Genomic DNA, 26,345 nt, shown 5'->3' with positions numbered 1-26,345 from the left:
CCTGAAGAAATGTGTTTAACTACCTATATTTCTGCACATGCAGATGTTACAGGAACAAGCTTCCTAGGCCCTTCACACGGGAAGTAGAGCAATAACAGGGTTTTGGATTTTGTCAGAATAATTTGTGAAAGTGAGTAGGTTGAAAAAAAAAATAAAATCATCATCTACAGTTATTGTAGTTTCTGGTTTTCTGGTTTGCCTAGAAAACTTAAAAGTAATTCCTGGTCTTGAAAACATTGTCACTCTAATGACAGCTGCATATTGGTTGCTGCTGGGAGCTGTCTGCAACCAAATACAGGACAGTTTTCCATGAGATAATGTTCTTAGGAGCCATCAGCCTGTTTACATTCATAACCTGTTGCTGCTAGTGAAACTGCAAAAGTATTGTCTCCTATTGGCTTAGGCAGGGTTGGTGCCAGCCCTTCCCCAGGGCTGGCTGCTTCCTCATTGGCTTAGGTCTACATTCCTTTTCAATGTATAAAATGTGGACCTGAAATTATTTTCTGAAACAGTCAAATAATTATTAATTATTTTTATCTAATGCTTTTGACTAATGTTTGTTGACACATTAGGCCAAAATATCCTGATGCGTTTTCCAAACCTTGTATTTTAAAAACAATCTCCTCAACTTAATAGATTTTCCAGAAACAAAATTCTGGAACAGTAGTGACAAGAGGGAATGAATAAATCATCTAATCCATGTGCAGTTTTACATGTGTACGTCTCAATAGAAGCGTGAGTATTCTCTAGCAATGAAGACCCCACAGCCTTCCCATGCAATCAGTTCTACTACTTCACCATTCAAATAATTAGAAATTGCTTTCCAGTATTGAACTTCCATTTCCCTTTCCACGTTCTCCCAGTCATGTGCCATTCATGAAGAAACTACTCTTCCATCATTTAAATCCCATGAGGCAGCTATAAAGTAAGAAGTTGATACAGACAGCAAATTCAAATGGTTTATTTTTTAACAGGTCCCTGTATCTAGTATGTAGATTAATATGACAAATTCTTTCCTTTTGAAGGTAAAAAATTCTGGTGATTATAATGAGGCCTGAACTTAGAAAACAGAGCATACAATAGTTTAAAATCTATTGTATCCCTTAAAATGGAGTGGCGGTTTCTGAATCTAAAAGCATAAAAATATGAGAACCTGTATTTTTTTAATAAAATGACAACAAAATTGTTATGCTTTTACAAAATCTATTCCAAACAGGTTTAATCAATATACATTTGTTGGGTCTGAATGGAAAACCTAATTCTGTCTTTTTCATAATAGCTAAAGAGTTGTATGTTAACTCATCTCCTGTTGTAAATTCCTCTATTCTTGGAAAAAAAAGGTTGAAAAGCATATATTTAATCTGCTAAATTATGCAATAATCAACTGCTTTCATTACTTGCAAGTCTAAGTTAATACCTGGGTTCCACGTTAATGATGTTTTTCATTTGAAAGAAGTGCTTTTCCTCTCTTGCTTTTTGGCACATATAAATGTGTCACAGGAAACAGCCTCTGAACAAAGGAAGATCACTATTTTTCATGTATGATAGTGTATCAAGTGCAAAATTAAATGGTACAGACAATGAAAGGAACCCATCTCTATGATAGCATATTCTTAAAATAAAAACAGAAAGCTGTTCTCTTGCTTTGAGGTCTGTTTCGGCTGTCAGCTGAAAAATGGCAATGCATCCTTTGCCACAGGTTAACCAGGAGTGTTGATGTAGAAGAATGAGCTTCTTTAGTCAAGTTAGACTTCTACTCTGGAAGAACTGGATCCTCCGGAAAAGACAAAAGGTAAAGTGTTGGTCTTTGGATTTCTGCTTTGGACCATGCACTGCATTAGATAAAGTGACTGGTGCACTTAACAGCATGTGAAAACATCTCAAATTCCTCAAAGAAACAAATGTGATGTTTGTATGGGCTTGTTATCTGGGTTCTTGTCTGGAGCAGTTTGCAGAGCTGCTCTTCACAGACCAAACATAGCATACTGGTATTGGGGTTTTCTTTGACAAATAGGATTGTGTACCGGGAGAAGAGTTGTGGGTAGTAATGTTATTTGTATTTTCACAGAAAAAGATCTGCTGTTAGAAAACATCATGGACACCATTCAGTGATCATTCAGTAATTTCTAATTTTCTTAGAGTCAAACAAAACCTCAAACTAAGGTCTTGGTCATCTGATGTACTGGAACTACTTCTGTCCAGCAAGGAGCAAAGGAAGCCCCTGGACTTGGTTTCCAGGCAAAGGGAGGCCCTTTGAGATCCCGTAGAGATAGGCTACCTACTTCAAACTAAAAATAATAAAAAGTATATTAGGGCATCTGTGAGGCTGTAACATTTATGCAAACAATTTTGCCATAATAACAGAGATCAATATGGTCAAACTGAATAATGGGAAATTCTTACCTATGCTGACCTAATTTAGTCATTAGGAATGACTCACATGCTAGAATTTCCAGGATCAAAGGATTATCTGATTTTCTTTGTGGACAAATTGCGTGTCCTTCCTTTCATAGCTTCCCAGCAGACTTTCTTCTACAGTCTGCATTGCCATCAAGAGCTGATGCATATAACATTGCCAGCTCATTATTTAATACAGTATGAAAGTAACCAATCAACACTTGAGCTAAATTAGACCAAATATAAGGACCCCTTTTTGAAAGGGTGCTTCAGTTACTAAATGTCAGGGAGACTCCAAACAGAAAAATCCATGTCTTTCTGATCTTCAAATGTATATACTGAGAGAATTGGAAGCTGTTTTTTATTTTTTTATCAAATGGATCTTTATGTAATTCTTCAGTACTTTCACTGTATGAAATACCGTCTTGTTTGGGTATGAAATACTGTCTCATTTGGGAAAATCTGATCAAGTATGTGACCCAAAGTGCCTGCTTGGGTTTCAGAAATTCTCTTTTTTTCTTGCCTATTTTTTCCTACAGAATTTTCAAAAATGCTAACTTGATGTTTCCTGGTGTTGCCAGAGATCCCCGTCTATGGTGATCATCCCTAGCTTGTAAGGACAGTTATTTAATCCACAACAGAGAAATATTTTCTCCCGTCTAAAGAATAAAACACTTTACAACGGTCATTTAAAATAATTTCCTTTTCCAAGTATGTAAGCCTATCTGGTTGTTTGTCCACACAGAGAAATATGGTAGCCAAAATAAAAATCCATATTTGCAAAAGTAGCTATAAAATGTTATTTGAGAAAATAAGCCTGTTTTTTGTTAACTGTCATGCAGAACCATAATTGGAGGCATATCCAATCTTCTACTCAATTCATAATTTACTCTAATTTGCAAGAGGGTACACTTCATTACAGAGTTAGCAGTTGATACATAGCCAATTTAAGCTTGTCACATTTATATGGTTGTATTGCTGTGCTTGGTCCATTTACAGCTCTGTCTGGATATTACATTACATGTTGCTGGGATTTCTGGCTGTTTATCTTATATGTAGGTTCTGCAGACTTATGGATTGCTATCTGATCCTTCTAATGAGTTCAGAGACACCTGTGTGTCCTCAGGAAAAGGATCAAAGCAAGTAATAGGAGGACTGACAACACTTGGTCTGTCCTTATTGCATGACACCTTGTGTACCAGCTTGAAAGAAAGCTTCCCTTGTGATTTAGCCTGTAATCCCTTCCAAACTAGTTAGCTCAGACAGAAGGGAATTACTGAATTCAGGTCTGAGGACTTTTTTCTTTCCTGAGAATGAAGAATTGACATTTGAGCAGTAACTCAGATTAGGTCTGCACAGAAGGTGACAAGCAAGGAGTCTCATCAGTTGTTACCCCTCTGAGTTTGTGTGTGTAGTAGTGCTTGTCCCAAATGTCTTATCAAATGGATTGCAGTGGGTGTTAAACAGACCTTGTGGACCCCTGCTGAGAAAGGTCTGTAACACTGTATTGTGAGCTGGGTACAACAGCTGTCAAGAAGAGCTGTACAATGGCAGGTTTCCTTCTCTAATACTAGTGTTATCTGTCCTTTGCAGCTGGGAAGATTTTGTCTGGCTTTAAAAGTATCAGCCACATGAAACTTCCTAGATGATGGTGGGGTTTTTTTGTGGTTCTATTTTGAAAAATAAACCCTTAACAGAAAAAATGTGAAAAAATAAATGTTTGCCTTGTGTAAAGATTGCTACCCTTTTTCTGTAAGCATAAGCTGCGCTTAACTAAAGCTATTAGACCAAGTTATAGTGGAAAACACAGCTCCAAAAACATGTTCTTAATTATGCTGTGGAGTATCTTTTGCCCTGTATGGCTCAGTTTGAAAAAACAAAACCAAAGCAATTTGCATGTGACCCATCTCATTTCTGGCTTTACTACTATATGCATTATTGTTACATATTTTGTGCTGTGATGGGGAGGTGGTAGCAAGGAGAGGAGGCAGGGAGGGCTTTCCTGTACACGTGCTACAATCCTAATTCTGAAGAGACTTTGTCTTGGCTTTTGTAAGGAGGAGAAAAAAGTACCACGTGGCTGGACATAAAAATCCTATAGCCAGTTCTCAGAGCCCAAAGGCTGTGTCATAGGATCAAAGAGTTGTAGTTTCAAACCCCTGCCAAAACACACAGAGCGAGTAAAACAAACTGAAGCACAGGAGTGGAGGAAACGGACTGAAAACCAGGCAGGATGTTGCTCTGTGGTAAAGTAGTGCCCTTGATTTTCTGTCATGATTGGGAGCTGGTGACTGTTCTAAGTGTGTTGAAAGATCTGGGCAATAAAGTGGCCTTTGATGGGATTGTATATGTTACTGTGTAAGGTGTTTGATCATAATGTATGCATTTCTACCTGTATTAGAAAATGAATACTGTTTAAATGAGTCGTGACAAAAATAAGCAAAAGATTAAAGAATGTAAAACTTATGCTGAAATCTTTTTCCTTTGGATGATCACAGTGCATTTACAGCCTGCTAATGAGCCCACCATTGCAAAAGTGTGGATAAAAAACCCCACATTTTTTGTGTGTCACATGTAATCCTTTTTTCCTGAATTTTTATAAAGTCATCCACTTGGTATAAAAGCAATTTAGACTTATATCTGCTCCATCTGGCAGTTTAGTACTACCTGCTGTCTCTTTTTACCTCAGCCAGATTGCTTAAATTATTTTTTTAGAAGAGGTGGAGAGGCCAGTGAGTTCATGATGATGCCTTATGGTGCTCTGGTGGAAGTCCTTGCTATTTCTGGTTGTTGTTTCCAAATGGTGAAGCAGGCAAGGGCTAAACATGGAACGTGCTGCACTGCTACTGTGAGAAGGGGCCTCAGCTCTGTAGTCACTTAGTGACTCCATACATCATTCATCTGTAATATTTATTTGGAATTTATTTTTTTCTTTTTTCAGCTTCGTTTTCTGGTGGAGCTCTTATGGCCTCTGTCATTATTTCTTGCCCTTGTCTGGCTGAGGAAAGCTAATCCAGTGTATCGCCAGCATGAATGTAAGAACATTGAAGTTGTTTTAGTGCTCCGACTTGTGCTAGATAATGTTCTGAGACAGAGATACTGGGAGTTATTTGCCAAGTATTATTCTCCAGTGGCAAAAGAACAAACTTTACTTCAAGTAGTTTAGTTATTTTTAGCCATATTTTGTCAGAATTGCCAGTGAGGAAGAAAAAAAGAAAAGCTCTTTTTCCCTGTGGGTTGCTTTGTGATTGGATTTACATGAGGTTTCAAGATTCTTTCAAGTTGTAGATTTCTGTAATTCTGTTGTTGACAAAGTACTGCCTCAGTACTAATTGGTGACTTTCTTTTTGCTTAGTAAAAGAGAAACTTGTATGATTTCCATTGCATTCCTTCTATAGTAAGCCAATCTGTTGTGCTAATTAGATTCACACAAGCTACATTAGGAAAGAAACTAATAATTTATATTTTGTGTTTCTGTGCTGTAGGTCACTTCCCAAACAAGGCAATGCCATCTGCAGGAACACTGCCGTGGTTACATGGTATCTTCTGCAACATGAACAACCCCTGTTTCCGCAGCCCAACCCCTGGAGAGGGTCCAGGTGTTGTGTCCAACTACAAAAATTCCATGTAAGCAGAGATACATGTGTGAGACTGGGTTGCCTGCTGGCAACTGCTGGTAGTCTGCACCTGGAACCTCTTGAGCATTCATGGGCATGAATGATAGAAGGAGAAAGGATGAATTATCCTCAGCCTGCTTAGAAAGGTCCCTCAGTGTACTTACGGATAGTTTAAAGAAGTGTTGTGTGAATAAAAAAGGGAAAGGCGAGCATTTAAGAAGAAGCCTGGGTGTACACATACTGGGAGACAAATTTTTGGCTCTAACACATCAGTGTCATCCCAACAATGGTCAGCAAAGTTGAAACAGAGTTCATGATTGTAGGTTTGGGCCCTTTTGAGAAAGAGTTCAGTTGTACTAGTCTTTAAGGAACACAGGTTCACTTAAGAAAACCTATCCTTTCTATTGACTACTGCTTAGTGAAAGTCTCTGGAAAAATCTTTTTGGTATAAGAGTATGAAATCACTAAGCTTTCTTTTCTCTTCACTTGAGTTGTCCCTTCTGGTGAAGTAGCAGTGAAGGAAAATCTGTGCTGCTACTTCTTTTGGATACTTATGGGACTTTAAGCAGCACAGTAACCTTCAGAAATTAAGCTTATTAAGAAAACAGCAGGATGGGAGATTTCCGGACTGCTAGCGAAGAATGGTGGTAGTGTCTCATTGCATTGTTTGTTGTAGCTGAGTCATGAAAGACAGTGGTCAAAGACCCTTAGAGCAAAAACCTGTTAGGATAGCTGTAAAAAAATGCTTCAAATCTCCCTGTGCAAATAGTCCACTTTGGAGCATCCAATGATTAAAATTCATGAGCTAACAATGTCAAGGCCATTAAAGCTCCAGTCATGTGAAAGTCTGTAGCTTGGAGTTAACTTAGCATTTGACCTTTTGTTCCTAGTGAACAGGACTTAAAATAGCCAGCTGGACTTTTTTTGTGGGGTACAGTCAATCACACAGTGAAGCTAGAGGGTTTTCTATACACTCTGGCTTTTCTAGGTTGCTTATTACAGGGCAAACTGTCCCTTTGTGAGTTAGGGTGAATTCCATGTATTAAGGAGGAAGCAAATACATTGTGTCTTCTGAAAGAATTTAGTCCTTCCTATTTGCTGTTTCCTGTAAGCTGAAATAAATCATGAGAACTGAGATATAGCACTCCATGTATGGAAAAACAACACCATTAAAGGAATGTAATGGCCTCTCATGTTGCTAGTAAGAATTTTTTCATAGTTGTTTATAAACACAGAACCTAGTTGCGTCCTTGCTGGAACTGTATGTTCTAACCCAGAACCAGCAGGTGAACAGCTACATGTGCTAGCCTGTCACTCATGTTTTCCTGCCTCTCCTGAAATAAATGTTTTGAAGGGACCTAAAAGCTACCAATTTCATTCAAGGGAACTGAGCTGGGAGAGGGAGGAAGATTCTGTCTGGCTTAGCAGAGCTGAATGTGCCCAGAGTGACCCGTCCAACTGCTGGAGCTGAGCCTGGGCCAGAACTAGAGCAGATTTGCATCATCGCTGCCTGAGGAAGGTTCTGTCCTAAATCTAACTGAATCCCACACCACCTGAAACTACTGTTTTCACCACAAAACTGAGCTTTGAGTTTCAAGACTGACGACAGAATTAATTATTCTGTCCTCATCCCTAACACAGAGAAAGCCAACTTTTTTTTTTCCTATGTGAAAGGTTCTCATGAGTCATGAGTCTTAAATTATTGTTGGTTCACAATCTCTTCTTTCAGCCTTGCAAGGGTATATAAAGATGCTCAGGAGCTCTTACTGGAAGCCCCTGAAGTCCGTGACCTTGGCAGAATCTGGGAAGACCTGATAATTATGACTCAGTTTATGGAAACAATGAGAACTAATCCTGAAAGAATTGCAGGTAATTGTTTTGTCTATATTCTTTAGACTATTTAATTTTTACTCCTGAGAGTTGACAACTAGTTAGTCTGCTGACTGACAACATTATGATTTCTGTTTACTGTTAGAACAGTTAAATTAAAAATCATCCAGTGTTCTAACAAACACCTTTCATTTGAGAGAGAGAGGCAATCAGCTCCATTCTACAACTGTACTGCTTAAATAACAGTAGACAAAGCTCAAAACACAGAAACATATGAGTACCTCCCACCCAGAGTGAAACGTGTATGAAGATATTTAATTATTACAGTGGAGGCAGAAGCAGTAAGAAAATGTCACTGTAAGATGCAAAGGAATGAAAAGCTAGGAATAGGTCAGAATATATAGTAGGAGCACGATCCAGAGAAGTGCTTAGAGATACTTGTTTTCAAGTGTTTGAACAGTGAAGAAGCAAACAGTTTCTTGTTTGGATAAGGTGTTTAGAGAAAGAAGATGTTTCACGTGTCATATAAGCAAGATTACTAATTACATGACTCCATTAATTTTTACTCAAAACATCCTTCCAAACTCAAAACAAAATCCTATGAAAAAAATAGGAAATGGACTAGTAATAAATTTTTAATAATTGGACTTTCAGTACAAAATTTGAAAAGATATTCCTGAAACTTAAGGCACAAAAATGGACCAGCTTTGATAACTGATCTGTGCCATTTTACAGGTATAATATTCTTATTAAAATCAAATAGTAACTCTCTGTGTATTTTAAATAAGAACTTTATAAACCATCTGATACACTCTTCCGCTATGCATGCTCCACTATCTTACTTGAGGTTTCTAATTAGAACTAAATGACAGTGAGACAATCAAAATGCCCTAGAATGCAAAGAAGAACTTGAGTATAATCGGAGCTGTGGTTTGTACACATATATAGAAATCAAACATGCCTATAAGAGATGAGGAGAAGCATGACATGCCATGGATTTGTGACGTTGCTAAGGGATCACAGCCCATGGTTTGGGCAGTTGCCTTTGCATCCAGTATCAACTTAGCAGTTGGAAAGCACAGTAAATTCTTCCCCACTCCTGTGAAACATGCTCTTTCAGAGTCTCTGGGGATTTTAATGTGTTTTATTTTTTAAATCCATATGTTTGGAACCTGGTGTTTCATAAAACAAAGTAACAAAGTAACAGAGTCAGCTCTGGAGCTCAACTAATAAAACACGAACATTTTCCATACAGAAAAAGGTACTGCAGAATTTACTAAGTTCTCTGTGTGTGTAGCTTCCTATTGCCTGTAAGTAACAAACTTAACAGAATGTTGTTACAGATGCAAAGCTGAGCAGTGAAAAATTAATGAATGTCAGAATTGAAACTGCTCCTTCTCCTGATTCCTTAAACCAGATCTACCCCCTGAGTCCTACTTCCTTGTCCCATTGCACTGACATATTTTATGAGGTGTGTTCCTGTGGTGTGCTTTTTCCTCCACAATGTCTGAGTGCCAGGAAAGGCAGCAATGAGGGACAGGCCCCTACTATTGTTTTCAGTGTTTACTGCTTGAATAAATACATGGAGGAGCAGTTGAAGAAGTTCTACTCAGCCCTTGCAGCTCTGGGAGAGAATATGCTTATTGCAAATGGAACTGTGGAAGTTAGTTGTCAAACTTTGATAAGACTCTGCTTAACTCACAGAATGGACATGCTCAGGAGCAAATTTGTGCATGTTTATGTAGAGATGTCTGAAGTTACATTCCCCATGTCAGTATGATAGATGCTGCTCCTCTCTGTTTCAACTGCCTGTTCTAACAACTGGAGGAACTAATGCTTTTCAAGCATTCTTTCCACTGCCTGTTAATGCTATGTGAGATACCTTTAGTAAAGGCTGTAGTATTCAATGGACATGAGCAGCATTCACTTTCCAAGCTTTCACTCGGACCATACTGAGGCAGAATTCACACTGATAGTGATTTGTAACAGAGACAGGTTAAAAAAGATTGGTACTGTTTGACTTCAATAGTAGCAGTATTTTGAATACACCATAAACAGGATTAGGCAAATTTTATGGCCTTTTGTGTTTAATTTAACGTGTGTCAGCGTGGGTAGTCTCATGGGTTTGCCTGAACGATTTCCCAGTTTTTAGTTTAATAGTTGGTAATCTAGCCTAATATTACTATTAATCTACAAACAATGTATGCTTCTACATGGAAAATTAGGGTTTTTTTCTCATGAAAGATTTTTCAAGGAGCCATTTTTGCAGTACTAAAGAGTAACTAGCTAAGATTAATCGACAGAAAGTGATAAATTAGTATAAATGTAAAGAGCTGGCTAAAGTTATTTACACAAGGCCCAGATTAAAGAACACTAACAACAGTAGCAGACTTGAATCTGAACTCTTAATATAAAGCAATACCACAGAAAAAAAAGGTAGAGACTTTCAAAGGCAGTCAGGAATGCTTTCAATTCTTCCATTGCTGAAGTTCTAGTGTGAAACATCTTTGAGAGACCAGATATGCAGAATCAGAACACTCAGCATTTACTGATGGTCACTACTAAGTATGTGAGGCAAAGCACATACGTTTTGCAGGTTGAAGCTAGGATATGAGTTGTTTGTTAGCTTATTTTTTTTTATATCTCCCTGCTCTCTGCATTCCTTTCTTTACCTAGGAAGAGGAATACGAATCCTAGACATTTTGAAAGATGGGGAAACCCTCACTTCCTTCTTGCTGGAAGATGTTGGCCTCCCAGATGTTGTTGTTTTCCAGCTCATTAATGCTCAAGTGCGCCCTGAACAGGTGGGTAGAGTATAACAGCTACCATGCTGTTGCCTGTGTGGAATGCAATCTCTTGAATTGTATACACAAAGTAGCCTCAGTGAGGGGCTTGTGCCAGAAGACCTGCTGCCTTATGTGTTGCTTGTACAATTTCTCCCTTTGTTTTTCATTAATCTAGAAGAAGAGGTGTTTGTTTTGTCTTTAAAAAACATTTTTTTGTTTGTGACTGTTCTTCTCAAATAATGAGCTTCAAGAAACAATACTGCTAAGCAATGCATCCTCCCATGATTAAAGAATTGGTTCAAAAGCCTTTGGCCAAAGGCAGCTGTGCATCCTTTTGAGACAGCAGTCTCAAAGTCTGAATTGTAGCAGAGAACTAGCATAATGTTAGCAGAATAATATGATGGCTTTGTGATATTGTCTCACATTAATTGAATACGTGGGAATAAAGAAGCAGACCCACTTAGATTCTGATTGAATAATAGATCTACTCAGAAATTTCTGAGTGAAAACTGCAGGTGAAATCCCTTCTGAAGCAGCTAAGTAGTGGACTGTTTGACCAGGTCCAGGCTGTCTGCCTCTGCATGTACTGGTGGCTGGGAGCTCTGTGAGGAATGCTGTATTAATGAATGAACGTTGCTGAATCAGAACTGGAACAATTTTTACATTGCATTAGTATGTGGGTGGAAGCAAGTGAATAACTGAGGCTGAAAGACACAATTCCTCTTTTACACTGCCACATGAAACACAAATGCTGGAACTGTGTGTGGCCAGGAGGGAGGGCATTAATGAATTTGCAAGCAATTCCTTTTGTGCACCGCAGGTTTCAGCTGATGTGACTAGTAGTCAGGCTACAGGCTACAGCTATCTATCTGCTGTGTTTCTGACTAGTACCAGGGGAAACATTTCCTCACTTTTTCATGAAATAATGCCACAAGACCATACCAAAGCCAGTGTCAATTGATATATCCTACTTATTTTCCTGCCTCTGTATCAGCTGAGATAGTGAAAATCTCCTTCCTTGCTCACAACAGGAGGAATATATACAGGTATCTTTCTGGGCATCTCTTTCCGTTTTTGTCCCTAACCTCTTCTTCATCAGATGTGCTGCATCAGGAGAACCGGGTGCTGCTGCTGTGTTAGTCTATTAGCTCCTCAGTGGAATTCTGTTATCTACTGTTATAAACTCTGCTTGCCAGTGTATGCAGGACTGAAATTTTCAACACCAAAAGTATTCTTAAAACCTGCTGGAACATGGTGTCTTTCTGCTCTATTTTCTGTGTTAATGCAGAAAGTGATGTAGTAAAAGAAAACTGAACATGAGTTAGAAAGGAAGTTGGAGGAGACCTGGTTTTAAATACTTTCGCTGTCCTCCACAAAGTTTTCTTCTTAGCATTAACCACAAGGATACAAGACCTGATTTACAGATATTAGTAAAGCAAGTGCTCTGAATACTTTCTCCAAGAGCAACTGGTGCAGAAAAACTGATCTTATAATTTTGAAAAGACCATAGGATAATTATTTTCAATAGGAATTGAACACTTGCTCTCCTATGGGAGATAAATTACTTAATTCCTACAGACCTTCTTGGTAAGCAGGTTACTCTGGCTGCACTTATGGTTGGTTGAGGTCGAAGTTGCAGAGCTGTGACTATAACCTAGATCTGCCATCGTGAGGCTCAACCAAAATTGTTCTTCATGTTGCTCTTCCCTGTGTTTGCTTGCATATCTCTATACACCCCCCGCCCCGGCTCTGACCACACAGGGCTGAGCAACCTGGAAAGTAACTTGTTTACAAGAGCCTCACGGTTGCCAGCAGCTGGCTGCAGATCTAGGTCTGAGCTGCCTGGGAGTGCAGGAAATGACACACAGAGCTGAAAGCTAAACCTGATCAAACAGCCACTAGCTGAAAAAATAATTTTGACTTCATCTTTCCAGCTTTGGCCAAATGGTGACACATTGATTTTTTATTTTAAAAAAAAAAGTATGGAAGTTTTCCTCTGGGTGCCTGCTTTTTTGAGCCATTCTAAGATAAGGATAAGAGACTGATGTTAAAACACAATAAGAAGTTCAGGAAAGATTGGCAACAGCCCACCCTACCGGAAAAATTGGAAGGGCGGAGGTTTGATGTTTTTCTAATCCCATCTGTTCTTGAACATTCCTGAAATGCAGTTACAGTTTGTAAATAACCTCTCTTTCTTTTTCTGTGTTTAATCGTTCTCATTTATGTTAATGTCACAGTTTGCTGTTTCACAAGTCAAAACAAGGTTCCCAGGCTGCCTCCCTGTGCAGCTGTTTCATTACAGTTCACAATGGATGCAGAGGACTGTGCCAAATCAGGCATATTTGGTTAAAACGTGCTGTTCTATTCACACACATCCTCTGATCATAAGTGACTGAACAAGTAAGCAAATTCTTTCACTGACATAAAGTCAGTTAAATCCAATTAAAATTTATTTTGGGAGGGTGGCAGTGTTTGTTTTTGGTGTGTTTTTGCAAGCCAGACTGTATTTATCAGTTGCATTTTCCATTCTACCTCTTGTCCAGCTTGTGTTAATAATGCCTTTATATAGGAAAAACTGTGATGATGATAGGGACAGTATCTCTGAGATACTTTTATTAGAAATTCACATCTCTTTCTTGCATCATTATTTCAATACACAAGCTGTGCTAAGTTCAGGTGCTTTTTATGGTCGATGGCAGCTCTGTAAGCTGAAACTCAGTACAGTCACAGTAAAAAAAAAACAAACATGTTGTACTAGACCTCTCTTTTCCTACCTTTCCTATCCTGGATACTGACTTCCCACAACCACACTTTTATTTTTGTTGGATCTTCTGACATCTGAAGGACTTAATGAATAACTCTTCAAGCTTGAATCCAGTTTCCAAAGTGACTGAATTTTATTTTTTTTCCTCATTCCTTTGGGTTTTAAATATTTCTCTTACAGGCACCACCAAACATGTCTCAGCTTTTAACTATAGGAGAAGTGCAGATATACAACGTTTAAAATACTCAGAATCTCTTAGGTGGCCTTGTTAATTTGCTTAGATAGGAAATAAATGTGGACTCATGTCTGACCTAGGATAGGTTGTGGTGTGTTTCTTTTGATCCAAGTATCTGTAAGACTGAAATGCTCAGCAGATTATTTTCCTAAATAAAGTTATATTCTGTGCAAATTTTCATTATTTCTTTCTGTATGCAGTTTAAGTTAATTTAGCCTAATGGTACTATGTCAATGCATAGTTCTTGTTTGTCTGAAAGTCTGTGTTTGTTTAAAACACAGTGGACATTTACAATCATCAGTTTGTGAGCTTTTTTTCCCTTTATCATTTGTACTGTGAAAGAAGATGGATAGTAGGATGGAACTTGAGCTTATGAGCAATTTCCAGTGCTACTTTTTATATTGCCATGTGTTCTGTGCATTATAAAGAAAGTAGAACTGAATGATAGATTACCAAGAGTATTCCACTACAATGTAAATAGCAAGTAAATCCCCTGATTTCTATGGAGTTGTTCTGCATTTACTGTAAATGCATTTACTATATTTAACTATAAACTGTTCTTTCCCAGTGTTTAAACACTAAAGGTAACAGTGTTTTTTTTTCTGTTTCATGTTTTTATTAGAAGTGTTAGTCAGTAGATGGGTGTGATTTAATGTAAATGGCTTTGTAAAGCCTGGCTGTGTGCCAGTGCACAATGACAATGAATAATGGCTGTAGGAAAGCATTGGGGTGGAATAGTCATAACTGAAATAAAATACTAAGGGAAATCAAGCTTGAGAGTTAGTGGAACTTCCCTTTTTATCTTAGAACAACCAACAGCAAAAATATAGCTAGCTTAAACACAGGGAGTAGAGTGATTGTGGCACAATAGGTTTGTCCTGTGGAAATACTTTCAAGCAAGGCGTAGGTATTCCTCCTTAACCACATGGACGAGTTGCTCGGCATCAGGTGTACTTAGATGACAGAGAGAAAGAGAAGAAAATTCACAAGAACTTTTGCAATGAAAGGAAGAACCACTAATGAAAAGTATGACAGAAGGTAAGCTTATTTAGCGTAACACCAAGGGAACGTGGTTCAGAAGTTAATGCTTCAGCTGACCACATCCTTCTTCAATTGTTTCTGAGGAGTATGAAGGTTCCACAACAGTAAATGAAACATGGTTTTTGGTTACAGTTTGCCTACGGTGTCCCTAACTTGACTCTGAAGGACATTGCTTGCAGTCAGATGCTCCTCGACCGTTTTATTATCTTCAGCAGCAGAAGAGGTCTAACATCTGTGCACAAGGCCATGTGTGCCTTGTCCCAGGAAAGCCTACAGAGAGTGGAAGATGCCTTGTATGCAAATGTTGATTTCTTTAAGCTATTTCAGCTGGTAAGTATTAACACAATCATTCTGCCTCATGTTGTAATTTTTTTGGCTGATATATCATTGCCCTTCAAGAATTTTCTTTGTAATACATCACCAACATTCCATTGGACTTTGTTTGTTTACCCCTACAAACATAAGGTTATGGATGTGTGATCGTTAACCTACCATCAGCAGGACACTAGACAATTCTGAGTATGCTTTGGAATGAAACAGACTAAATTACAAAAGAACTAAAAGCTTCAAATGCAATTTTAAAATCAAAGCACGAGTGAAACTAGTATCTGTTTTTTTCCACTCTGTGTAGCAAAACAGCATGTGGCAAGACCTACAGGGATCTTCCTGAGGGTTCTCAAAATAGTACATACAACATATCCTGTCTTTGCTCCATTCAGCATGACAGAATTTTACACAGAAATTAAAGCCATGACACAGCTCGAGTTGGGCTAGCTTTATGAGCCTTTTCTTAAAAACAGCAACAGTAACAACCACAAAAAAACTCAACACAACAAATCAACAAAAACAACCACAAAAAAAATATCCCAAAACCAAGCACGTTGTTCTGGCTTTCATCACTCTTCTATGGAAGCTTTTTCTCTTTTCATTGCCCTCCTTTCTATATTGGCTTATTATTATTTACATTTTAAAAATAATAATATTAATTTCTATGTTATGTGTATTGAATGGCATACTGGTAGGTATGCTTTGCCTTTGCTTTCTGTTCTTTTCCTAATATTTTTCTAATACTCCATTTGTATTCTGCACATTGAGTTGGTGCTTTCAGAGTAATAAAGACTGTAACGTCTCTTTCCTCCTGATAGCAAACATAGAGCCCATCACTGTCTATACATCTTTCATGCTTGTTTTCCCATAATCATGACTGTGCATTTTTCTACAATTAATTAAATTTGCTATTTTTCACCTTGTAGCTTAATATCATGCGATCCTCACGTTGGCAGTTTGCTGTATACAGCAGGCAGGATTTTATGAGCAGCTGCTGAAGTTACACAGAAAGTATTGATCCGACTTTTTTGCCACAGCAGTGTAGCATGATTAATTTAATACGGATTTTATTCAACTTTGAGTTGCTGAGGGCTAGGAACAGAGGATACCAGAAGCTTTCATTAACACACTAGCCAAATTACTGTTTGATTATTGTAGCACTGACAGTCGTTCATTGTGCCCATGTGATTTTGCCAATCCTGATAAGAATCTGTGGTCAGCTTTTGAAAGCTGTTTTTTCCATTGCTAAAAATACACTCAGATATTTTCATATATCTGATGCTTGCTGGCAGCATCAGCAAATTAATGCTACAGTAGTTCAAAGATAGGTTTTCAGCATTTAAGAAGTTAATTTAAATATGCACATTGCACTGCCTGGCTTTAAAATTAGGCTGTTAACCTATCATGATTTTGCTGCCATATTAAATACAATGGAAAGATGAGATACATGCAGTTGTCTGTGTTTAAAGTAAAATAGCCCCCTTTTAAATCAAAATCCATCCAGTTACTCCTGTTAAACTAAGTTTAACACAGATACACTGTGAATAAGCACTCCTTGCCACAGGTATTTTTACAGTGTGCTTTTCTACCACTTTTAAATTAATGTTTCTTGTTGAATTTGTGACCAGCATATTCAGGTATGTGTATGTATAAACATACGCTTGAATCCTTCATGTGCTTATGTATACCCTCTAGGGGTTTTTGCCAGAAATTAAAGCAACTCATATTTTTGAAAGCAAAACAGAGACAGAAAAAGACCTTTCCTTTACTATCTGGCTGGTTCAGCTGCAGCAAGGAGCACTGCTGTTCTTGAACTGGCTTGTTTAAACTTCGACTGAAGTTCTTTAAACCTTGTAAGTAAAATAAATTAAAATAAAAAGGAATGGCGGGGAGTCAGCAGGACGTATAGCTGCACAGCTTGAGGGAAGAGTTTTTAGGGGCTTATCTAATAAATATTACAGTCTAGCATCCAGATAATACAGATTAAATATATGCCTGAGAAAGTCTCCAGTGCTAACTCCAAGCACACATGATTCTTTAGACAGCTGACAAATAGGGATGCATGGATGCCAGCAAGTTGTAAGTGGTAGCACACCATGGTGTCACCTGTTTCTTAAGAAGCTTTAACTAACTTCTGCTGGAAGGACCATTTGGCCAGTCTGCAGGAGCCTGGAGAAGAAATGGTTTCTGTCAGATCTGACAGACAGCAAGGACTTAAACTCTCCAAAATCAGGAAATCTCTCAATTGTAAAGTACTACCAGTTATTTACCTCCATGGCAAATGGGCCTTCTGTATCCCAATCTTTGCTAAATTCAGAATTTACCAGGAGTCTGTACATCTCACTGGAAGAACAACCTATGTGAGAAACAGCTCCTCGCAAATCCCAGTTCCTGCATTTCTCTGCTTTTTTTTCGCCTTTTGGCATAATGAACTTAGATAAACAGAATGAATGTCAAGCTATGGCCTGTGACTGTTTCAGCCTTACACAGAACACTTACACAGGCTGCTGTGTGAATCAGCATATGGGTGCTGGATTTGTGGCCCCACAGATAGGCTTACAGGTCTCAGTCTTCCAAATAAAAGTACTTGAGCTACGGAGATGCCATTTAGATTTTTTTTATCACTATAGCAGCTGTTGTCATGTAGAAACTGTACAAAACTCATCTGTATTTCTGGTGTGTTCACAGCTTCCCAGTGTGTTGGACAGAAACTCACCAGGTGCTGACCTGAAGGCCTGGAGGAGGGTGCTGTCTAATGTCTCCCAAGCAGTACAAAAGGTAAGTGTTCTCATAAAAGATAACATCATTTTTCTGGGTAGTGCATAGTCTTCCTTTTCCTTTTTTGTTTTATGTTCCAGTTACCTGCTTTATCAGAAAGAAAATAGACTTGTTTGGGAAAAGCAGATTCCTTAGAAATTAATTCTTCTCCCATTAAAAAATAAATGCAGACATAAGCATTGGCAATGAATCATATTCTTCAGATAAGATATGAGAGAAAAAGAACTGAAAATGGTGCCTGTGACCCAGACAGAGAAGATGAAAGGATAAGTCTCTCACTGCATCCACACTTTACGAGTTTGGGCACAGCTCAGACCTCACTGGATAATTACCTTTTTGAGGGTTGTGATTAACAAAGTCTTGTCTCACTGCAGCTAACCAGGAAGACAAGTGTTCAGGACCTTTTGATGGTTCTGCAACCATTTGTACAAGATGGAAGGCCAGAATCCTTAGGTCAGTTGATGAGCTCCCTGTCTGATCTTTTCTGTGGCTACCCAGAAGGAGGTGGATCCAGAGTTCTTTCCTTCAACTGGTATGAAGATAATAACTACAAAGTTTTCCTGGGGATTGACTCAGCAAGACAGAAATCCACTTACCATTATGATAATACAACCAGTAAGTTTTTCCAGTAAACCATTACAGAGGCTGTAGATGAGTGCACCTTGTATTAGAAAACTACTCTTGTTTTTATGAAATCATTTTAGCCTATTGATTCAGGAAATTAGAGACAGGTGACATGGTTTTTCTTCATGCTTACTTCATAGCTGGAAGCAGAGAAGCCCAGGAACTGAGAATGGACAGAAATATACACATTTAGTTATTTTCAATATGAAGGCATATGCATTATCATCATAATTAAGACAGTAATATATGTCATATATGCTACTTATATCAGGAAGAACTGGATGCTTCTGATGAAGGTTCAGGAAAATACAGTGCCACATTCTAGAATTCCTTTTCTCCAAGACAATTTTTTTTAAAGCCTCACAACTTGATTGACAACCTAGAGCACAGGAATCTTAAAATCTCTCATTTTAAATAATACTCAATTTCATACATTGCAGCTGTTATCTTCCTGCATAAAAGTACATTTATTTTACAGCAGTAATTTTCTACAGCATACTTTAATCTTACACAGAAAATATATCAGTTTACCAGTTTTTGTTTCTTTTATTTCCTCACTTATGTTCTTGCTATTGTAATAGCAGAGAATGCAAAGAGGAACCAATTTTATCTTTTCTAGCATTCATTACTTTTTAATCATATCCCCTTCTGTTTTCTGTTTTAGTTTTTCTCTACCTTTTTCTACATTGAGACCACCAGCAATTTTTCTTCTGTACTAAGAGCTGTACTATAGCTGGCAGTAGATTGGTGTCACTACTGCTAGATAGCTATGGTTGCATGGTGGCAGAGTACAGGTGAGCACTTTGCCTATAGAGAGACTCCCACCTTTCACTGTTCGTATTGATCCTTGGCTCTACTTCAGTCTGAACCTTCAAAAGACCTGTAAAAGGCCCTGTACTCCATTTCTTCAGCCAGGGAACAAAACAGTTGAATGCTACCCAAGTAAACTGATTACTCCATAGCACAGAAGTAAGATAGAAATGTTTACATTAAAATGTTTAGTTCTAAGTTACTGTAGGATCCCATTCAAAACTGTTCTGGAGTTCAACATCCAAGCCTGCTGGATCTTCAGTCCAATAGTTTGTGCTGTGTATGAATTAACTACTAATAGGAGAAAAAATAGCTTTGTATCAGTATCAACAACAATATGAAGGAACTAAGTCATTAGGAAAAGTGACTTGAGCTCAAAATTGTTCAGTGAGATCTGAGCCATCTAGTTTCCTTCCATTTGAAATACCACACAAATAGCAACACCCTTCAAAAGGTTAAATTTATTATTTACTCTTCCAGTTTCCATGTTGTTTGTATTACAACTTCAATATCTACTTAATACTCTGTGCCATCTATTCAGACACTGTACTTCTACATTACTGAATGTGTGTAACCCATTCAGATTCAAAATGGTTTGAATTGTCCATATGTCCAGTAAAATGCCCTGCAGGACATCATATATGGTAGGATTTGAGTAGGGTTACATAAAGACTGTCTTTCTTTCTGTCTTTAGCACCCTTTTGTAACACAGTGATCCAGAACTTGGAATCAAACCCTTTAACCAAAATAGCTTGGACTGCTGTGAAGCCCCTGCTGATGGGAAAAATCCTCTTTGCTCCCGATTCACCTTCTGTACGGCAAATCATAAAAAATGTAAGAAGTTCTAGAATACAAAAATGTGTATTTCTAAAAAACTGCATTCTAAGAAACATCTTTTGAAAGAGAGTGACTCAGCTACCACAGCTTAATCAGATTTTCTCCTCAGGACTCCATTTGTTCTAGAGGAGGGGCAGTTACTCTTCATTTAAAAAAACAGGAGATGAACAGACCTTCACTGATTCATCCCATCTTGGTCCACAGTACATGCTTTTTCCAGCTCAAGCAGCCTTTCATTGCCATGATTCCCCATTTACAATAGTAAAAATAGCCATATTTTTATATATTTTACAGACATAAGAGTATCAGCAGCTCTGTGCCAGTAAATATTTAAATGGGGCAGCTATGAGGCTTGGATGGACTCCTTGATACCTAACCCTAAGAGATTACAAAACAATTACAACATCATGGTTTAGTATTATATCTGGTGTAATAACAAATAACTTTCACTTAATGAAGATGGCATGGATCCTGGGCTCTTCAGCTAAGTGGTTGAAGTTGGGATAAATGAATCTGGGAAGTTAAATTAAGGTCACCTATGACCTAGGTTTTGGCCACCTCATAGCCAACAATTAATTTCCTGTCAATGTCTATTTAAGGCACAGGAGAACTGCTGCTCATAGTTCACCCAGGAAAACATCAGATTTACAGCAGCCCAGCATTTAAAATCTTTATATCTTAACTATGAGAGTATCTGTCTTGTCCAACTGCCTCCCATTTGTTCATCTACCCACTTTTTCATCTTTCTCTTTAGTTCTTAATGGAGACAAATAGTCAAGGGGAAAAAGAGGAAGAAATCATTCTACCTAAAACTTGAGTATTTAAAGGAGTTTGAGTTAGCTGGGGTTAATGTGCACTTTTTTTCCCTCACACATGAAACAAATTTATCCTAAATTACTTTGATTCCAGTTGGATTTTACAAATTCTTTTTTCTGATGATTATTAACCTTTCCACTATTTTAACAAATTTCCTCAGTATTGAAGGTTAAAACTACGACTGTAAGTTACAGGTTTCACTGTCACTGAATAGCTGGATCATAAATTCTTTTTATCTCCTTAGCTTTCTAACACTCTTATGTGTTCTCTTATTATTCAGGCAAACTCCACTTTTGAAGAACTTGAACGCCTGAGACTTCTGACCAAAGCTTGGGAAGAAGTAGGACCCCAGCTGTGGTACTTCTTTCAAAACAGCCTGCAAATGAATATGATACGTGTATGTTATAACTTAGCAGGGATCCTCAGTAAGAGCAGCCTTTCACCATCCTTTATTTTTACAAAGGGAGAAGACAATTCATTTGGAAGGTTTGGCTGGAAACACCTCCTTTGCAGCAAGGAATCTGTGGCTTTTAAAGCTGTTGGACTGGTTACTGGGCTTGGTTTGAATGCTACTTTTAGAGGCATTTGGGCTCCTCAGAGACAAAACCTCAGATCTGAACACTCTAGAACCTGGTGAATGACTCAGTAATAAAGGCTGAATTGCTGCTTCCCTGTCTCTCAAAAATGTCCTTCAAGAACAGACAACTTGTTTTCTTGGGTTCTACATAGGCAAAGAAGGCAGTAGGATAATGTTTTACAACATTAGAAAATTGCTTATTTCCACATCCCTTGCATCTGACTTATATCAGACTTTGATATCTGTGGTTAAAGTTTATAAAGCAGTTCATGTGAGAGGAAACATTCGTTTTTCCACACTATTCTATGTTAGATTAGGCATTTATTACAATTATGCTCTCACTTACAGGGAAACAATGTAATAAATAGTCAAGGATAAATTTATTTTCATCTGCTCTTCAAGTCTCACCTCCAGTTCAGCTATGCAATTGCTCATTTATAGAATTAATTCTTTACCATACCCTTTTGTACTACTTAATAGCTCAGAAAGAAATATGGAAATGGAATCCTTTCTGGCTAACCAGACCATGGGAAAAGGATTCTTGTAGTGAAGCTGTCCTGATGTGTTTCTGCAGGACTCTCTGAAGCACCCTACAGTGAGGGACTTCTTGAACAGTCAACTGGGTGCTGAAGGCTTAAGAGCTGAACATATAATCAACTTTCTTCACAATGGGTCTCCAGAGAGCCGGGAGAAGGGAATGGCAGACTTTGATTGGCGGAACATCTTCAGAGCTGCAGACCAGGCTCTGCGTGTGCTCAGTCAGTATCTGGAGGTAAGATCAGCTCTGCCACTGCTACCAATTCTTCAAGAGAATATCTTAAAGCAGGGTAGGCAGTACTTGGAATCCTTGGCACCAGACAAGAAGGTTAAAATCTTAAGAGATCTTAATTTGTTTCAAATCTCAATATTAAAAGCATTTTTTAAAAATTATACAGCAGCACATGAAAACTAATAACTTATTATTAAGAAAAAAACCTTCAGTTTGTTGATTCCCAGGTGCTATATTAAAAATGTTGGTTGAATGTCTGAACACACTTTGATGCTGCGAGGCAGAAAGCAAATGTAAAACCTGCAGGAAATGTTTTTTTTGTAAGTACTAATAACAGGCCACTAATTTCAGTAAGACCAGAACCAGAGAAGCTAATAGTTAACTGTTTATGTTTCCCTTCAGATTTTAAAGCACCTGATCAAAATTCCATTGAAACTAATGAGGGAGTTTGCACTTGTTCTGTAGACACTTCTGACAAGCTGTCTCTTTCCTGGAATCTGAACTTCCCTTCTCTAGGGCGTTCTGTCTTTATTGTGACTCTCTGAGGCTTTTTGAGAGCCACAGTGGAGAAAGTGAGGTGAAGTTTCATTATGTAAATTTAAAAATGCTCAAAATGTAGATGAAAATACCAAGTGATTGTAAAAATATTTTGGAAGATAGTAAGAGTATGGTATGGACAATCTAAATTTGTGATATGAGTATGTCAGACTCAGACTAAATCCAGTGCAAAAAAGGTTCTGTTTCTTTAGAGGGATAGGTAAACTGCTGCATCCATTCCTTCCCAGAGCTGGGTACATTTGTTTTTTGTTTTTATCCTGTATATTTTTAACTGCGGGTTACGATGTTTGGAAGCAGACCTGGGATGGGGTGGATTCCTGCTAAGTTAGATCTGCATTAACCTTCTGTGTAATGCCAAGTCTAATTGTAAACTTAGGAGCCCACGCAAAACTAGTGGACCGTGCAATGTTGAAGAATAACTCCAAGAGTTTAAAAAACTGTTGCTGTTGGCAATAATATTAATAGTTGGGAACTCAACACTTAGCATCTGCCCTTCCAATCCAAACCATTCTATGATGTGAGGGTCACGGTCTTTATAGAGGTTAATTATATCTTACAAGCATTTGTGAAAGAAAAGTAAAGATGTTATTATTTAATGGTTAAATAACCTCTCAGTCTTACAGCTTACAGAAAAAATTTATACTAGTTGTAGGCAACAGAACCAAGCATAGCTCTCCTAATTTCAATCCAGTTCAGTCTAAAAGACCATCTCCCACAAGAAGGTAGAAACTGAGATTTTTATCTGCTTTCCTATAGCTAGTACAAGAGAGAACAATAAAAAGTTTTGCACAAAGCTGTACTGATTCTTCTGATGATCTTGTTGCATCCTGTTAGCAGAATTATTTCTTACTCAAGCTGAGTGGAATATATTGATTGCTTGTAGCAGATTAGTGCTGGAACATCCACAATATCAGAGCAGTTACTGTATAAAGTAATAGATCTTTGTGTCCTAAAATTCTTTGTAATGAGCTTATTCTTTTAAGTCTACTGTTTACACTGACTTGTTAGCATTTGAGAATGTTTTCACACTGTGCCAAGCACAATGGGAACAAATCGCTCCCTTTCAGGGACACCCTACTCCTTACCATGGTATGCAGTGAGGAGAAGTGTGCTGCCGGTAACCACCTTTGGAGACCAGATCTCTGCTGCAAGCTGTGGTGCAACTGAAAATCCCACAAATTAGGCAGTGGTTGCTCATCCTCATCACCTCAGGAATTTCCTGTTCTTCCCTTTGATTACCAGAGGCCACAGAACAGCTAAACTGTTTGTGACAGCTACCTAGTCAGCACTTTATGCTTATTATTTTCTGGTTTTATCTTCCAAACTTGTTCTTAGTATTTTAGTTTTGGTTTTCCCATCTTCATTGGACCATTTTAAGTTGTTAATTACTGGGAGAAGATCTGAAATAATTTTATTCAAGTGGTTGATGAATAGATATTTTTTTTATTACATAGTGAAATTTATTAAGGCACAAGCTGTGTTGCAATTAACTGCAAAAAGCCTAGGCAGAGCATACAGTCTTTGTTTTGAACACAGTTTATGTTAAGAGGAAGAAATTCTAGCTTTTGTCAAGTAGATTACAATTTCAGGACAAAATTACAATCTTTTTTTCACTTTAAAATAGTGTATTGCAACACTAGTGTCTTAGCCTATGTTCTTATACAAGCTTTGGTTTCATTCTACTCACACAGAAGATCTATAAACATTTGTGTTTTCTGTTTCGCACACTTATTGCTTCCTTGACTGGGCCCTTGAATAAAAGCCTGTGCTGCTCTTCAGCCAGACACTGCCTACTCTGCAGTGAAAAATCTAGTCAAAATCAGTTGTCTGTCAGTACTTTTCCAGAGCCATTCTGACAGGTTCCCCTGGAGAACTACATAAGTTCTTCTGCATCTGCAGAAGATTCTGCATCTGTACCTTGAAAATAATTCCTCACAACAAAACAGCAAATAGTCCTCCAGACACTGCAGAGGTTTTGCTGTGGAAATGCTGAAACTTTAGCAAGAACTTCACTGGGCTTCAGGATTTATGCTCTGACTTTGCCAGTGCTTCAGTTGATGAAATGCTTTTCAGCTGAAGTCCTTGGCTAATGTGCTTTTTGTGTGGATTAGTCATCTTTTAGATTCCTGGTGTTCACTCAGGCACTTTCTAGGTGGAAAAAAAATGTCCCAAAACTTGAAAAAGGATAATGTTTTGACTCCTAAAAAGCTCTTGTGGCCAGATTTGTTGTATAGCCAAGTTAATTTTATCTCCTGGATGCAGATTGTGGTGACAGTTCCTGTGCTGCAGTTTTAGCCCTTCCAATTCAGACACTTGCCTTTTTGAGTGAACCTTCCAAGTACTGTCCAAGAGGCAGTGTCCATGTTTCCATGACTGGATAATTACAGTGGCTTACATATATCTAAAAAAATAAATAAATAATTTCATTCTGTCTAATTAGTAAAGGTGTCACCACAGGCTTTGACTGAACTTAGTACTGGCTATATGTTTTGTACATGTACATCTAAACTTGCCCCATCACACTTAAACTGCAGCAGCAGCTCCTGCTTTAGGAACCACTCTTGCTTTATTTCGTACTTGTTGGGATGAGCTTGGAGGAGACAGTCCCTAAACATCAGGAACAAGCTGCTTTCAAAATCATTCCATCCACTCACATTGAACATAGCAATGCTAAATGTGAGGTTTACAGTTCTTCTTAGGGACAGTGGTGTTTCTGAGATTGTGTTGATATGTGTGTGTTAAATTTTTCATAATAATTAGACTAAGTATGGGGAAGCTTTCAGGAAGAAGAGAATCAACTTAAAATAGTTTTAGCATAAGCTTTTAAAGCTTAAAATAGCAACTGCTTCAGAAGAGCCTATCTCTCTTTTCTGTTTTCTGCCACTGATGTTTCTTTAATATGTACTTCTTTGTTCTCATATGAATTTTCTCTTTGTGATTATGCATAGTGCTTGGCCTTGGATAAATTTGAAGGTTATCTTAATGAAAGTCAGCTGACTCGTAAAGCCCTTCATCTGCTGGAGGAAAACAAATTCTGGGCTGGTGTGGTTTTTCCAGATATAGAACCTACAAGCAGGAGTCTTCCACCATACGTGAAATACAAGATCCGGATGGACATAGATGCAGTGGAGAAAACAAACAAAATCAAAGACAGGTAAGTGATAGTTCCTTCTCAGTTCTTGCCTGTCATGACATGAATGTGAGAGACATAAAGACATTAGAACCTGCATTGAATACATGCATGGAAACCAACTATATTCACCAACAGTTAGTATGTGTTACAATTCAGAATCCATCTCCAGGTACTGACACAGGTTGTTTCAGTCTTCTGACAGTTAAGCCAGGCAGTGGGTAGGCACATGGATACATGGCAAAAGGAATGACTCTGCTCAGAATCTATTCAGAATCCTGCTTAAGTTTTTAGTTGGCTCCATCACTGGGAGAAGCAGACAAGAAAGGGCTACATGGATTGTGACCCATCTTTCCTCCACCTGGACAGTAGAACTACTCTGCTGTTTCTTCTCAAGTCCTCCTCAAATGGACTCACTTAAAGGAGTAGCAGAAATTATTTCTCAGAAT

At 38.1% G+C, this 26,345-nt stretch overlaps 1 protein-coding gene across 1 annotated transcript in view; it reads left to right on the top strand.

Moving 5' to 3' along the window:
* Positions 1-1,726: 1,726 nt before the first annotated feature.
* ABCA4 (ATP-binding cassette, sub-family A (ABC1), member 4) overlaps positions 1,727-26,345 on the top strand; it is a 69,997-nt gene continuing 45,378 nt past the window's right edge. Inside the window, exons 1-12 of the mRNA XM_010006767.1 lie at positions 1,727-1,792; positions 5,339-5,432; positions 5,883-6,024; positions 7,744-7,883; positions 10,521-10,648; positions 14,803-15,000; positions 17,686-17,775; positions 18,150-18,390; positions 19,904-20,043; positions 21,143-21,259; positions 22,014-22,211; positions 25,715-25,920. Coding sequence (XP_010005069.1) covers positions 1,727-1,792; positions 5,339-5,432; positions 5,883-6,024; positions 7,744-7,883; positions 10,521-10,648; positions 14,803-15,000; positions 17,686-17,775; positions 18,150-18,390; positions 19,904-20,043; positions 21,143-21,259; positions 22,014-22,211; positions 25,715-25,920 — 1,760 coding nt within the window. The remainder of the gene's footprint in view (positions 1,793-5,338; positions 5,433-5,882; positions 6,025-7,743; positions 7,884-10,520; positions 10,649-14,802; positions 15,001-17,685; positions 17,776-18,149; positions 18,391-19,903; positions 20,044-21,142; positions 21,260-22,013; positions 22,212-25,714; positions 25,921-26,345) is intronic.

Source organism: Chaetura pelagica, unplaced genomic scaffold (assembly GCF_000747805.2).
Source record: "Chaetura pelagica isolate M959 unplaced genomic scaffold, ChaPel_1.0 scaffold69, whole genome shotgun sequence".
Taxonomy (NCBI): Eukaryota; Metazoa; Chordata; class Aves; order Apodiformes; family Apodidae; genus Chaetura; species Chaetura pelagica.
The sequence above is the reverse complement of the archived record's forward strand: the minus strand, read 5'-3'. Positions and strand labels throughout refer to the sequence as shown.